The sequence below is a fragment of the Musa acuminata genome, chromosome BXJ1-2 (genome assembly GCF_036884655.1).
Source record: "Musa acuminata AAA Group cultivar baxijiao chromosome BXJ1-2, Cavendish_Baxijiao_AAA, whole genome shotgun sequence".
Lineage (NCBI taxonomy): Eukaryota > Viridiplantae > Streptophyta > Magnoliopsida > Zingiberales > Musaceae > Musa > Musa acuminata.
Window position 1 is genome coordinate 23,493,716 of NC_088328.1, and position 15,182 is coordinate 23,508,897.

The 15,182-nt window shown below is 40.5% G+C and overlaps 2 protein-coding genes across 7 annotated transcripts; one reads left to right on the top strand and one right to left on the bottom strand.

The window, feature by feature from the left end:
* The first annotated feature begins 493 nt into the window (after positions 1-493).
* LOC135600160 (RHOMBOID-like protein 3) lies at positions 494-5,620 on the top strand. 6 transcript variants are annotated; one of them, XM_065094124.1, is made up of 6 exons: positions 494-932; positions 2,458-2,621; positions 3,456-3,619; positions 3,706-3,880; positions 4,891-5,003; positions 5,086-5,620. In XM_065094124.1, exons 1-5 carry the CDS (start codon positions 649-651, stop codon positions 4,905-4,907), a joined length of 804 nt encoding a protein of 267 aa, XP_064950196.1. In that variant the 5' UTR covers positions 494-648; the 3' UTR covers positions 4,908-5,003; positions 5,086-5,620. The 6 variants fall into 6 exon arrangements, with proteins under 6 accessions (XP_064950196.1, XP_064950193.1, XP_064950191.1 ...); XM_065094121.1 differs by having other exon boundaries at positions 495-932; positions 3,706-3,965; XM_065094119.1 differs by having other exon boundaries at positions 495-932; positions 3,706-3,965; positions 5,096-5,620.
* Positions 5,621-6,883: 1,263 nt separating this feature from the next.
* LOC135600144 (mediator of RNA polymerase II transcription subunit 17-like) lies at positions 6,884-13,039 on the bottom strand. The gene is made up of 8 exons (XM_065094118.1): positions 12,734-13,039; positions 12,434-12,647; positions 11,243-11,356; positions 9,881-9,966; positions 9,414-9,804; positions 8,872-9,342; positions 8,448-8,768; positions 6,884-7,301 (listed from the first exon to the last, which is right to left on the bottom strand). Exons 1-8 carry the CDS (start codon positions 12,829-12,831, stop codon positions 6,978-6,980), a joined length of 2,019 nt encoding a protein of 672 aa, XP_064950190.1. The 5' UTR covers positions 12,832-13,039; the 3' UTR covers positions 6,884-6,977.
* Positions 13,040-15,182: the final 2,143 nt, after the last annotated feature.

Sequence of the window (15,182 nt, forward strand, 5' to 3'; positions counted from 1 at the left end):
CAATACCCTAAGGTACTCTCTTGATTTTGGAATATTCTTTTTGTTCCGAGTTGTCTATCTGTTTCTCCGGACAGGTGAGACTTCCTTGATGCATTGGAATATATTTATATCTAAGCTGGGGTTTGCTTTCTTTCCTGTTTCATTTCTGATAGTGTCCATGTTATAATACGCTCTTCTTTTTATCCTGGCAGGAGAATTAATTTACGTTAAACAAAATTAGTTAGTCAGAAGAATTAATTTTTATTGGGCGAATTACTTGGAAAAAACTTGCCAATTCTCGCCACAAATAGTCATGCTTATTTTTAATCGCGTAGAGTCTCATCTTTTTAATATTCTTGTTTTGTCTCTTAAAAATGAGTTGTTTTATTTTTTTTTCTGTCTTTATTGATTTATCTTTTTTTAAGGAAAACGGAAATAAATAAATAAATAAATAACCGCTAATCCTTTTTTTATTTGTATTATAATTATTTATGAATTCGGTTTTGCATCTGTTTGGCAGTGGTGGCTCCCTCCTCCCTCTTTCTTTGATTGGTTGGTTGTCTTTCCCCGTCGCCCTCTCCCTCCTAACAACCTTCGTCCAAGAAGACCGCGCAAGAGTGGCCTTCTTCCCTCCGGTCTCGTGCTGCCGTCGAACGAAGCAGGAGGAGGATGGGGAAGAAGGCTTCGTATTCGCCAGCTATGAGCGACTTGGACGCTGGCCGAAGAGGCCCGTGGGTGGCACCGTGCCCCCCGCCGCCTCAGGAGACGTGGGTGGCGTGGTTGGTGCCCCTCATCGCCCTTGCCAACATTGTCTCCTTCGGCTACACCATGTATGTCAACGACTGCCCCTCCACCCACCGCCTCGAGGCCTCCGATTGCGTCTTCCCTTCCCTTGGCCGATTCGCGTTCGAGCCCTTCTCCATCAACCCGCTCCTTGGTCCCTCCCTCTACACGTCAGCTCGTCTCTCTTTTATCATCCTATTACGGGTTCTATTCTTCTATGCCTTGTTCCTTCCCTTTGAATCTTAACTTCAGTTGGCATTTGTTATGCTTGATATTTCTCGCTTTGTATCTAGTGATTGACAATGCATAGGAGAGGAGAATAGAAAAGGAAGCAATTGAATGTTATCACACCCGTGGCTAGTACCAGGCTTTTGCATTTCTTGTATCCCGCAAAGGTCACGTTGTATGGCCTTTTCGTTTTAGGGGGGTGGGGGTGTTGGGGTTTGGGTTTATTTAGCTAGTTGCACATTTGTGAGTTTGTCTCGTTGTTCAACGATTGACTAATGGGTGGAAAACTCTCCAAATCAGATTCACTAAAACGAAGGGGAGGGCAAAAAGAGCAATGGTGAATTTGATGGCATCAATGATTACTCGCTCACAGCAGGATTTTACTCATTTTAGAAATAGGTTTATTTATGACTAGAAAACTTAATTACAATATTACAAGCTCTATTTGTGTGTAATACTAGAGAAAAAGAACTAGAAAAGGGGAAAAAAGCAGAACTTGTAAACAGATGAAGAAAATCAAAGGAAATAAGAGAACTCAAGCTCTCATGAGCACAAGTAGGACTTGTCCTGCATTGGGCTCTCTTTGTTGTTCCCTAAACATCTGATGTTTCATACCACTAATATTTTGTCCCTTTTCTTTTTATTATTTATTTCACTTCATAATATAAGAATATTTACATACCATGACCTTGTTGATAACTTCTTTTACATTGATGTCATATGTAAGGTGGACTTCAGAACTACATTGTGAATAATTCTGGATGTGAACTTGTTGCTTCCATCTGAGTTTGTGAACTTGATTGAGCGACATAGACTATTGGCAGCCATCTTGCTTGGCTGTTAAGACTTGAGAATGTAGTACTTTCTTCTTGGTGTTTATTTAGATTTATATAATATTAATTTAATAATTTGTACTTGGTCCATTCCTCCTACAGTGTTGAAAAGATAACCTAGACCCTGAACTTTGGACTGCTAATTATTTTCTTATCAATAGTCTTAAGAACCAAGGATTGGCTCTTTTTTTATTTTTTTGAGGGAAATCTCTATATGCTATTTGTTTATGCATGAAATTTTGTGTCCTTGTGCTAATGGTGGCAGACTTTTATAAGATACTATGATCTTTTCTGTAACGGTTCATTAGAAGTTTAGAACATGAGAGGAATATATGGTACATGTTAGTGTCTGTTATCTTGTCAATTTTGTCAAGTCTCTAACATTGTGGATTATACTATTCACATTCTGAAATAGAAGAATTTTGGACATCATGAAGTAATGCGTACACGATGATGCATATGCATGCTACAATGTTGACTGCATTATGATGTGAAATTTTAAAGATGTCGTTGCATTGTACTTGACATAAGGTGTTAACAAATATTACATTTATTTCTCATTCTTATATCACAATGCTAATGTTGTGGCACTAAGCAAAGAGAGGATTGTAATCCATCTCTGAACTTTATGCAGGCTTGATAGTTTGGGGGCTCTTGATTACAATAAAGTAGTAGTGGAAGGTGAAAGATGGAGGCTTCTTGCCTGCATATGGTTACATGCTGGGGTTATCCATTTGCTTGCTAACATGTTAAGCCTTCTATTCACGGGCGTTCGTCTTGAACAGGAATTTGGATTTGGTAAGAATTAAAATGTGAACTAGTGTTAGTCATCTTATACTAACTTCAGATGTACATTTGCCTTCTTTTTGTTTGTTGTAAGAAGCTTAGTACACTGGTCACAACATCTGGACTCATTGCCCATGAGAACAAATAGTTCAAAAAAGGCAAAAAGATGCTCATTTTATCATAGCATGCAGGCATATTTGTTCATATGCCATGTGCCTATGTTCAAATGCAGGAATCTTCCAGGTCCTGAAATCTGCATGGGCTGGCAAGTGCAGCACAAAATTGCATTACTCTGTGGCTGACATGAGTTCAGCATGTGGCACGGGAATCCTTTGCATGATCCTCTTAGATCCATGTGGACTGTAGTTCAATAGCTTACAATATGAGATTATCTACATGTCAAGCATTCACTGAAAAGTAAGATTTACCTTGAAATTCTATAAAATCCCTGTAAGCTTGGAAACTACAGTTGTGGTTGGTTTTTATGCCACGAGGAGAAGGCACTACTTCTTTCTTGGTATGTCCTTATAAATTTTTAGCAGAATTGCAAGCTGGTCTCAAGCTTCCTAAAAGATAGTAGAAAACTTGATACATCAGAATCCTGTAGATGATGACTTTTCTGCTAAAAATCACAAAAGATCAACAGTCTTTCAAGAGGCCTCATAGCAGCTGCCCCTACCTAATTCTATGAGTTTTATAGTTCTGATGCAGATTTTTCTACTTATTTGCATCTTTTTTATGTTGCTGAAACTTCATATGTAATATCGCCCTGGATGAAGGTTGCTGTTGCTGCATTATCTACTAAGATATACCTTTAATTGTTTTCTTCATTGTTATTTTATGCAGTGAAAATTGGATTACTATATGTCCTTTCTGGCATTGGTGGGAGCTTGATGTCCTGTTTCTCTATTCAATCAAATATATCAGTTGGTGCATCAGGTGCACTTTTTGGATTGTTAGGGGCAATGCTGTCTGAGCTGATCACAAATTGGACAATTTACTCTAATAAGGTATTAATTATTAAATGGCAGAGTATCAAAGACAGTTCTAAAACTAGATTTTGAATTGATAAAACATGAATTGAAATTCCTTTCAGTGTGCAGCACTTTTGACTCTAATGGTCGTAATTGCTATTAACTTGGTGGTTGGAGTTGTTCCTCATGTGGATAGTTCTGCCCATATTGGAGGATTTGTTTCTGGTTTTCTGCTTGGTTTTGTGCTTCTAATGCGTCCTCAGTTTGGGTGGATCAGCCGTAGGCACATCCCTCCAGGTTATAACATGGAACTTGTTAGACCAAAGCACAACTTGTGCCAATATCTTCTCTGGTTTACAGCCCTTGTTGTCTTGATCATTGGGTAAAGTTTTCTAATTCATTGGACTATTATATGCTGATCTGAATTTATATCTGCTTGACTGTATGGTCTGTGGTTATCAGTATTTGTCACTTAACTAAGTGTCAGATCTATGGCTCTGCTATAACCTAATTTCAAAAGATTTATAGATTATAATTCTTATATTTTTCATAAATATAAGATTATAGCTTATTTTCTGTAACAGTTCATTATAGCTAGTCATATTTTTCATAAATGACTAACATTAGGTTTTGATAATTCACAGATCTCATTTCTTCTGAAAAAAATTACTTGTTCAAGCAATATAGAGCAGTCTTTGACTTTACCTTTCTTTTCTGCTTGGTTCTGTCAACTGCAAAAGTTGGAAGGCAATTAATAATGATAGATTTATTTATCATCATCATTTAGTCTAACTAGCCTTTTGTAGTTTATATTCTCTATTGTGTGCTTGTGCCACTGCCATGATTTCAGTTGGTGTGTTATTGAAATCATGGACATTTAAAACTTGTCTTGGAACCTTGAAAGTAATCTTTTCTGGTGGATTAGATGTGTTTTCTCCTTCATGGTTGATAGGAAGCAAGTTTATTTTCATGAGTTTGTTGTGGTGAGAGGGCCCTCACTTAGGTGGTAAAATTTTTAGGATATATCACCAGGTGTTTGTGGTTCAATGATAATTTGAATCAACATGGCCTGCATGATCTTTATTCTTTTCAGGACTGGAATTTCATAGGATCAACTATATTGAAATTTATAGGATTTTATTAATATCTCTTTGTTTGTTGCATTCATCAAATTATAAACACAAACATTTATGAAATTGCTTGTACCAGTTTTCTTTTTTTCCTTCAAATTTTGCTTTCACAAGAATTCTTTATGAACATGTGCCCCTCGGATGGCATCTTTAACGCTCGTGTTTTATGGATTTCAGATTTTTGTTTGGCTTGATTAAGCTATCATATGTAGACCGGCAGCTACATTGATATGCTCTGGTGTTGTGATATTTGCTTGGGCAACTTACAACCTCATTCATCAAAATATCAGGTAAGAAGAATAGCTGGAATCTTTTGTGCACACCCAATATGTGCGTAAACAATTTCTTATTGCTCATCTTTGATGGGGTAAGATTCTTTTAGCACAGGAAAAGTCAACTTCCAATGGTGATCTTTATATAATGTGAGAGATGTATGCTTGACGTTGCTTACTGCAATGCTTGCAAAAATTGTGCTGCTTCGCACGGCAGAAGCATCTTCGACTGGAGGAGATGTGAATGAAAGGAGTAGCAGCCGATGGACATTGTCATTAGGAAACAAGGAACCAGGTGCTCTCATTCTCATTCCTATGCAGGCTATGAATCGAACATGATATAGTGGAAACTTGAGCCACAATTCTGTAACACTAAAACCGTGAAGTTCTTAAGCTGCTACTGTGTTCTGGAGGTCTCACCAGATGTTTTTTCTTATCGTTAATCATTGGAATTGGACTAGTGTTTCTCTTGCATAGTTGATCTTGAACACTGAGAATGTCGATATATTAAGGGACAAGAGTTTACCTTATAGCATGTCTATAGGAATGTCATATTATATATTTATAATTGTACTTTATAGCAGCAATTGTAAACAAATTGTGAATTTTACAAGTAGATTTTGCGGATTTTCTTATCGTTGTGTCTTTCGATTAACCTGGAATATTTTTCAAGCTAAGTGTGTATTTAGCTGTAAATCTATTAGTCTAATAGAAGAAATGAATAAAATTAAAACTGATGTAGGATTAAGATGTCATAGATTTTGACAACAATATAATGACACACAGAAATCAGTTTGTACACTAATAAGCTTCGACATCTCAAATGGTAAATGATGTTCAGCCCATGTTGTCAATTTTGATGTGTATTGTTCGATATGGGCATTACATACTGATCCAAGAGGATATTGATATGCGAATCGTTCGTTCTTTACTGGGCAGTGCCAATGGTACCGAGGTAAATCGACCAATACCACCTTGGATTACAATTGTTATCGAGGCTTATCGATCGGTATATCCTGATGTGGTAGGTGGAGGTATTTTTAAGGTTTTAGAGTATATCGTCGATATGCCCTAGTGTGCTAATGATATATATATCTATAGGTATCGTGCCGAGTAAAACTCGAGATATATTGGTATGGATCGGTCTTCGAAACCCATGGATCGGTATTCCAAACCCTACTTTAGCCCATTCAGCTTGATCCTCACTTATGAACCCCTTCAGCAGTATGGATATACCTGATTTAGCATGTCACGGAACAATATCTCCTTGTAGAAAGATGGTCCTGGCCGGGATTTTGTTCGAACGGAACCAAAAATCGAATTGACTTGGAATCGCAACTGATGTAGATCAACGATTTGATGGTTCGGAACCAAAGTAAAACATAATAGATATAGTGGTTAAGACTTTATCTAATGATTTGAAACCGACTAAAAATGAAAAAAATTAAGAGAAACACAAATATATGGTTAGTACTCTAATCATAAAGTCTAATGCCCGAGTTTGAGTCTTGACGAAAAAGTTTATTTATTTATTAAAGAAACACAAAGATATGATTAGTACTCTAATCATAAAGTCTAATGCCCGAGTTTGAATCTTGACGAAATAATTTATTTATTTTTTAATCAATCAAAACCGACAGTAGGATAATTTCAATATCAAAACCGAAATGACTATAGAACCAACTCGGTTCCAGCTCCAAATTTGATAAAACAGAAACCAACCATTCCAATTCCAATTCCAAATTGACACAACCGAGATGAGGCCTATCACAAGCTGCAACTCCTTGCTGGCATCACTAATGTTCTATAAGAATTTACTTAAAAACACACCCTGTCGCAGTACCATTACGTCTGAAAGGGAGTCGCAGCACAAAAGCATTTAGTTTGCGAGAAGAAAATTATAATACTAATTTCAACCCCATGTATTACAGGATCATCTTGATACAGACTATGAGAATTACTTCTTAGAAGAAATCATCCATCCCTAAACTATTAATGGCTTCCGGTAGTACTACTACACAGGTTCACTAGATCCATCAACAGAGAATACAATGCTTCAAGAGACAAATGACCGAGAAATCTTCGGTTTTCGTACTCCCCCTTTTCTCTAGAAAACTTCCCATCCTCCGTCAATCCATCCTCCATTATCAACCACCACGATATGCAGCCATCAACATCATTAGGGTCCACATGTGCCACGAGGCCAAGCATGTCACCTTGGTCCACATCAAAATACAGGCATAGGAAGTCTCTACTTACCTTCATCCCAACTACCAAAGCTTCCTCGTGAAGCCAATGGATGATCTGGCCTGCGATCTGTCAGAAGCAAAGATGCAATGTCAAGGTTAATTTGATAAGAGTACAGAATAAGGTTTCTGAAAATTCAATGATGCATATACACGTGGTGTCAATCCTGCCTGATACCATCAAGGTTATTTTCTGTCATAATTCAATATCCCGGGAAATCATCATCAAAATGCAAACAATCAGGAGATTCTTATACTAATAGAAGATTACAATTTAAAAGATGGAAGCAATTACAATGTCAAAACAGTTCACATGCATACAAATGACATTGCGCTACACTTTTCTTCCTAGCCAGATCAATAATGCAGAACTAATGAGCAACATGTCTTGTAAGGATCGATTTTCTCTTTCAAGATCAGCTTATGAATGAAACTCTACAAGAACCTAACAATGATGACAATTCAATTGCAGTGGAAGGGAAAATATTAAAATGTATTAACTAGCATTCACATGTTCCAAAAGCCTCGAGTCTCATATCAGTTTCTATACAGCTATTTTAACTACAAACTAGTGAACTCCAAACTGATACTTCACTTTTGCTGTCTATCGACTTAGTCTCCTGACCTGCTTATTAAGTTTTATACAACTCTTTGCAGGATTTATATAGGTTTTATAGTTGAGATATAATGGGCCACATGAACCATCCCACTAATGTTCCATTCTTTTCTTGTTTGAATTCAGATTTCCTGCAATCTGCTTCATTGCTCAAATGAAACCTTGACTTTTTCTTTGGTTATATTATACAAGGGTGCAGATGGAAATATCTTGAAAAAATTGTCTTAGTTAGACAATGACATCAAAGTTAGCTTGGTTAAAGCATTCTCTACTCTGTACTCTTGAATCATTTGGTCGCAAATTTCTAATTTCTAAGAACTTTTTGTTTTGTCAATCTGCTCAATTTCTTAAGCTTTAAGCTAAACTATTTCAAGGCCTTGACAATACAATAGGCACTAAATGTAAGAAATGTTGAACCTTTAAAATTTGAGCAACCACAAAAAGGAACAAGGATCGGAATTCGGAACTTAGTTGGACATTCCATCATGATGATTTCATCTTGGCAGAGTGAATTTTTCAAGTCAAACAATACAAGTACTATCATTTTGGAACTTTAACCTTTTTCTAGAATAAACACACACTGTATGTTACCAATCATACCTGCTGAAGAAGAACCAGTGGGAGGTCATCCAAGTCACAACCATAACAACTGACTGAGAAAACATCAGCAGAAATTCCTCTAAATGAACTAAGGATACCAGGTGCACCTTCTCCACTCACAGTAACTTGGTCATCCTTGACCACTATCTTGGTATGGAACTGTGACCTGGTTAAATGCTTCACATCATAGATGTTTGGATGCTTGGAGAGGCAACCAGCATGAAAAATTGAGTCGGGAAATTTCAAGGAAAGGGACCATGACGATGATCTGGAATGCCAAGTAGGGTGAGATAACAACTGAAGATATGGAATTCGGCTGACCTGAATATAAAAGAAGGTAGAATCAGAACATACTTTCTCCATAATCTGATTCATCATTGGAGAGAGAGAGAGAGAGAGAGAGAGAGAGAGGAACAGTTCTTACGAGACATTCAATTTCTGCCAGCACTTTGTTGGAAAAAATTCTATGGGCTACTGTCTTACAGAAATGACTGAGACCACAAGAATCAGCAGGAGCCTGACCAGGAACTGGTGCTCTTGTGGCAAAATGTCTCTCCTTTACTTTCACCTGGAAATTTTTATGGAAAACATGGAGCAAATATATCTCTAAACTGACAGGATTAGGAACTCCAAATTTATTCATCTTGAGAGGATTATTGTCCTCATTAGTATTTGCCGATGCTGATGAGTCAGGACGTGTGAGCCCATTTTCCCCATTTTGAGGATGTCTCCTGGAGTCAATCATCTGAATATCATCTTCGTTCTTAGAGGACACAAGGCATAAACATATTGAAGTATCTTGATCAATTGCTAACTGTAAAAAGTCTTCTCGCATCCCAGTGACATTAATTCCTGGAGATGGGCTGTAACTTTCACGATTCACCCGATCAAAAACCTACAATTCCAATTAAACCCAACAACTTATGAAGTTCATAATGGTGAATGAAATAATTAGAACAATATTACCTGCTCTAAAAATATTGATTGATGAATCTCACGAAGAGCTGAATGTGTATCTTTGACCCAGGAATTGACATCTTCATCAGTTAAAGCTTCCTTCTTGTCTGCTTGAGGACTCTCATCTGAGCCATATATATTCCCAGTAGGGAGTCCTTTGTGTTTGGAACTAAAATTGGTCCCAAGATATCTAATGGATATGAAGCGGCATGATCTTTGAGGTCTTTGTATGGCCAAAAGGCCTGCAGTCTCATGAAGAACACGAACCACACCAATGGGTGATGGACGAGATATCATGGTCGTGTCTGCTGGATTATCTAGCATATCAAATGTGAACCCCTCACTTCCTGGGCCTGCTGCTAACAGACGTTGTCGTTTTACTTTCCAGTGTTGCTGCAATCTATCATTTTATGGAAAACTGAGTTAGATACTCTTCCAAAATTTGAAAATGCTTCTGCCAGAAGATTGGAACATACCTGATCAGTGAGCCATAGAATCTAGCCTCTTTTGAAACTTTTTGTTCCATTGCTTTTGAAGATTGCTTGAAGTATCTACCAAGATTCTGTATGACATGCATTAAGTCCCAGAAGCAACAAATCACAAAATTTAGAATTAACAAATGTACTAAGTCAAAGAAAGGACCACCAGATGTTGTCAGCATAAGACCCAAAAAGAACAATTATTTTAAATTCAGAATAACATCCAGATTTATTCTCCAGAGTCTGATTAATCAGTGTGAAGAAAATAGTTGAGACTTTTCGTTTAAGGGAATGACAAATAGTTGACACTTGATTAACCTAGTGTCGCACATTAGAATATGCTAGGAGCTGAAGGGCAAAACCAGTGCACAAGGTTTCCATCACTATGGGGTCTAGGAAGGATAAACGTCTGTAGTCTTACCCTATAAATAGAGAAAGTATTCTGTGACTCAAACTCTGATCATCCAGGTTGAGGAGGAGTCATCTTATCATCCTCTAAAGGATAAATCCAGTGCATCGGGTGAGGAGCTAAACCTATTATATACAATTGACGATCAGTTCACCCTCAATGAATGTTGACTTTCAACATACTTAAAAATCCCTTAACTGTGACCCTCAAGCTTTACTCAATTAAATGTAATACATGTTATCGCTATAAGAGTTTCTTAAAAACTACTTTGAAATTGTAAGCAAGTCTAGTTGATCTATAAGTATTTGGATTAGAAATTTAAAAATATTTATAATCATTATTCAATATATGTGTTGCCCTTTAGTTTTCTTTAAGAGTAATAAAAAACATCTAATTCTAAAAAATATCATGTGGGTAAACTAAGGGAAAAATATTGATCAAAATTTACAAAATTGAGTTCAGCAGTAGGGTCAGCTAGGAGAAACTGTGGGGCTATGATCGACTAAGAATACAATTCTAAGATCAAACATTCTCATCTCTCTTTTTTGTTCCGTTGCAGAATCGATCTCTTGGAATGTCCTCATATATATTTGACATGTCCATAGGCATGCAACAATGCTTGCAACACGAGAAAATTCATTTTGACATACACATCCACATCTCACTGGTGGCCTCAGACCAAACTGCTCGTTATGAGTTCAGATAGTATGAAGGATAAACATGCAGTGCTCAAAACTCCATGCTAGCCTAAGAGCAGAAGAATCCCTATCAGAGTAAAGTTTTTAGACTGTAAACAACTAAACATACACTTAAACCATAATCAGTTATCAGTACTTCATTAGGGAGATTATGATCAATTGCAGGTCAAACTTATTGAACTGTAAAAGCCATACATAATATGACTTGGAAGTACATTAAACACTACCGCATTTTAATAGTGAAATTAGTACCCGAAGACGTTGAAGCTTGGTCGCTGCAGATACTGCAAGATCCGAGAGGATTTCATTGGGCAACTGCTTTGGTCTTTGCATTCCAGCCACTGCTACTGCATCATTTGCTTCAACCTACATAGTTATCTCCAACAAAGTAACTGACTGTAAATTCTCTATTTATGTAAATTAACCTACAATAAACAAGCTTCTCCATAATTTATGTGGGGGAAAAAGCATAGCCAAGCTTCTCTGTATTTCACAACTAGCTGCTGCATGTTTGGAAATGAACAAAAATGATGAGAAACAACTTGATCACTTGTCTATTAAGTTCTTGGTTATAGATCCAAACATACCAGATATTTATGATAGTTAGTATTAGTATACCATTAATAGAGGCAAATGAAAAGCTACAAAGATAAAAATCTAAATAATCATTTTATTTATCAAAAGAATAAGAGTTTGACTACCTTTGTGGATCTCATACACTACCTTAACATTGTATAATAAAACTTCAACCCAAGTGTGGATCTCATAAACTATCTAGACTAAGAACCCTAAACACTTGACTGTTTGTGGAGGCCACAAACCAATTCCCTTGCTATATAAGCCAAACAATTACCATGCTCATTGGATATAATCATTGTTTAAGATTTTGGCCAATCAGTGACTGGAACACGAAAAGGCAAGGGCAAAAAGTTAGGAGTTAAGAAAAAGTTAGAAATTTGCTAGTATGAAAAACCCTAGACCCTAAAACACTTGTGGATGCTATAAACCAATTCCCTTAACCTATAAGCATAAAAGTTACCATGCTCATTTGATATTAGCACGGTTCAACATTTGACCACTCACTGGGTATCTGGAACACCATTAGGCAAAGGCAAAATATTAGGAGTTAAGAAAAGGTTAGAAATTGCTAATACAGAAAACGGTCTTGCCTGACCAGCATCTTTAAAGAAGTTTGTGAATTGAAAGAGTATTCTTGGATTTACGTGTCCATGTTACATACAACAGCAGTAGCAACTTTAGGTTAATCTTAATCAGCAAGTATCTCATAGAAACACGCAGCGAAGCTAAGGGACTCAACAAACATGAGCAAACGAACTGAAGAACGATCCGTTGGAGGCAGGAAATAGGAATATTAGATAACTTCTCCATACTAAAGACAACATTGCAACTGCATTCCGAGAAGAGGGGAAAGAGAGAGAGGACCGTGTTGATCAGATCGATGATGATAGATAACTCCTGATGGGCAAGCTGCAAATTTTCCACCAAACTCTGCCAAGGCCAGGCCTGTTGAGGTGCGGGAGCCGCTTCCTTGGGGCTTTTCTTCTGTTTCTTCCTCGTGTCCGTATTCTCCGCCACCACGTTAGAGAAATCGATCCGCCGAATCATACCAAGACGCTTCTCTTCATGGCTGACATCTCTGTAAGGAAGAAGGTGCTCAGGTCACGCCTAAAATATAACTTACAGAAAGAAGAGGGGTGGCCGTAAGAGGAGGGCGATGCACACGGAGGGAATTGCTCGTTCCCGGCTTCATCAATGGCGTCCAATCGCTTGATCGGGAGTCTGTCAAGATCGACCCTGTTCCTCTTTGCGTTTTCCTCCATGCTTCTCTCGATCTCGATCTCGTTCTCGATCTCAATCAGTTGAGACTAAACACCAACCGCAATCCACCAAAGTAAAATGAAGCCCTAGAAAGATGACACTTCACAAATCGATTCGCCGCTGCTAAAGGTGGTGCGGCGCAGAAGAAGAGGAGAGAGAGAGAGAGAGAGGGCGGGCGGACAGCACGAATGGAGGAAGAGGGGAGAGGTAAAACTTCTACCCATCTCCCAAAGGAGGAACCCATCATATGACGTGGCTCCTAATGGGACATGACTTGCGGGGGATGGCTGCGATTTGCTCGACACAACGGAGGGCCCGCATAAGTCGCTAGAAACCCTAAAGCTCTGTTTTCTCGTTCGATCTCTTCTCCTTTCGTCGCTCTCTCCTCTGTCCCCCATCCCCTCTCCTCTCCATCACTACTCTGCAAGTACAACTGGTGGTGTTTGATGCGGCCTGATCCTGTGCGGCCTACACCAGTTTAAGCCGTGACCTCAGAATGGTACGGCTCGGTTCGGGTCCGGATGCCGAGGATCTCGAGAGGAGCTTGACGTCTTTCGAGAAAGGGTTCGCAGCAACCTGCTCGGGTCGTGGTCTTCGGAGGCGGATAGATGCAACGCCCCGGTTGCGCGGTCGCCGTGTACCTGCACAAAGGTCGGACCGTTCCTCCGGCCCGACCCCTCCGACGGTTTAATTAGTGGACGAGAGCAGAATGGCCCTTTTCTCAGGGCCTTGGACTCTTTATAGCTTGGGTCTGATATTACCTGATGTTCCTGTCTGTCAGAGCAAGGTCGTGTCTCTGGCGGGATTTGACATTGCTATTAAGGTCGCGTGGCGGACCATCTTGTCGCAGGATGTGGGTGGCCTCGATCGTTGCCCCCTGCGTTTGGGTGAACGTGCAGGGCATGGGCGAGGGAGTCGCTGGCTGTGGAGGGGTGACGTTGGCGATGTCGGGTCGATGTTAATGCTCGTTCCCTCGACTGGCGACGTGGCGTGTCACGTCGTCATTACTCCCTTAGGGGAGTACCTTCGGGTGTCACACCACGGGATGGCTGGCGTCGCAGTCTGCATCCCCGCATTGGTCTTTAGAGTTTCGTGGATGGAGGGCGTCCTCGTGTATTGAACAGGCGAACCACAAGTCCGAGAAACGAGCGGCTCGTGATGACTGGATCGACGAGTCGCAGGTCGGGATTTGAACTGAAGCGACTCGGAATGACTGGATCGACGAGTCGCAGGTCGGAATTTGAACTGAAGCGACTCGGAACGACTGGATCGACGAGTCGCAGGTCGGAACCTGAACTGGAACGACTCGGAATGACTGGATCGACGAGTCGCAGGTTGGAATTTGAACTGAAGCGACTCGGAATGACTGGATCGACGAGTCGCAGGTCGGAACCTGAACTGGAACGACTCGGAACGACTGGATCGACAAGTCGCAGGTCGGAACCTGAACTGGAACGACTCGGAACGACTGGATCGACGAGTCGCAGGTCGGAACCTGAACTGGAACGACTCTGAATGACTGGATCGACGAGTCGCAGGTCGGAATTTGAACTGACGCGACTCGGAATGACTGGATCGACGGGTCGCAGGTCGGAATTTGAACTGACTGTATGCTGTCTCGCGTTGGCGCTGCGTTCGAGGCGAGGACCTCTATTGCGTTTGGGCGACACTGCCCTGCTGTCTCCCAAGGGCGGGAACGCGGGCGTCTTGAGTGGACTGCGCGGCGCCACGCGCCACGTGGCGCTTCGAGAGGGGTGGCGCGTTGCCGGCTGCGATTTATTTCTCCTTTCTCAGGAAGCTCGACCGTCACCTTCGGCTTATTTTATATAAGCTTTCCCCAAAGGGGTTTCGCTGATCGTCGTTCAGTTGCTGTCGCTCCGTTTGGTTGCCGCCGCCCCTTGTTCGCCTTGTCCTTCGACTCAGGCCTTCCACATCGTCTTGAGGTTAGGATGTCTTCGTCTTCCTCCTCTTCTTCGTCCTCCACCCCTTCTTCTGAGGGCCCCGGGGTCAGGCGTTTGTCTCCGGGGGGTGTATCCTTAAAAGTGGGGGGAAGTTCCGCCCGGCTTGCAAACCTCAAGCTGTGGCACGACGTAGAGTCGGTGGTGACCGAGGAGCTTTTGGAGGAGCTCCGGGTTCGCTACTGTATCCCGGAGGGTTACGGCCTGTCAGCCCCTCGTCCGGACCAACGGCCGTATGACCAGTTCCCTCAGGGGTTTGGGCTGACAGTGGGCGCTCTTGAGGCGGGGTTGCGGTTTCCGCTCCATCCCGTAATTGAGGACTGCCTCCGCACCTGGGGCATCTCGCCGTCTCAGATGGCGCCCAATTCCTGGCGATACTTGGTCGTCTTCCTCGG

What these genes read in the sequence shown, in the direction of transcription:
- LOC135600160 (XM_065094121.1), top strand. Translation starts at nt 649, where the DNA reads ATGGGGAAGAAGGCTTCGTATTCGCCAGCTATGAGCGACTTGGACGCT. An exon ending in GGACAATTTACTCTAATAAG is followed by an intron (nt 3,620 to 3,705) that starts GTATTAATTATT and finishes AATTCCTTTCAG; the next exon opens with TGTGCAGCACTTTTGACTCT. An exon ending in CTTGTTGTCTTGATCATTGG is followed by an intron (nt 3,966 to 4,890) that starts GTAAAGTTTTCT and finishes TATGGATTTCAG; the next exon opens with ATTTTTGTTTGGCTTGATTA.
- LOC135600144 (XM_065094118.1), bottom strand. Translation starts at nt 12,831, where the DNA reads ATGGAGGAAAACGCAAAGAGGAACAGGGTCGATCTTGACAGACTCCCG. An exon ending in TTCTATGGCTCACTGATCAG is followed by an intron (nt 9,805 to 9,880) that starts GTATGTTCCAAT and finishes ATAAAATGATAG; the next exon opens with ATTGCAGCAACACTGGAAAG. An exon ending in CACTGGTTCTTCTTCAGCAG is followed by an intron (nt 7,302 to 8,447) that starts GTATGATTGGTA and finishes TGCTTCTGACAG; the next exon opens with ATCGCAGGCCAGATCATCCA.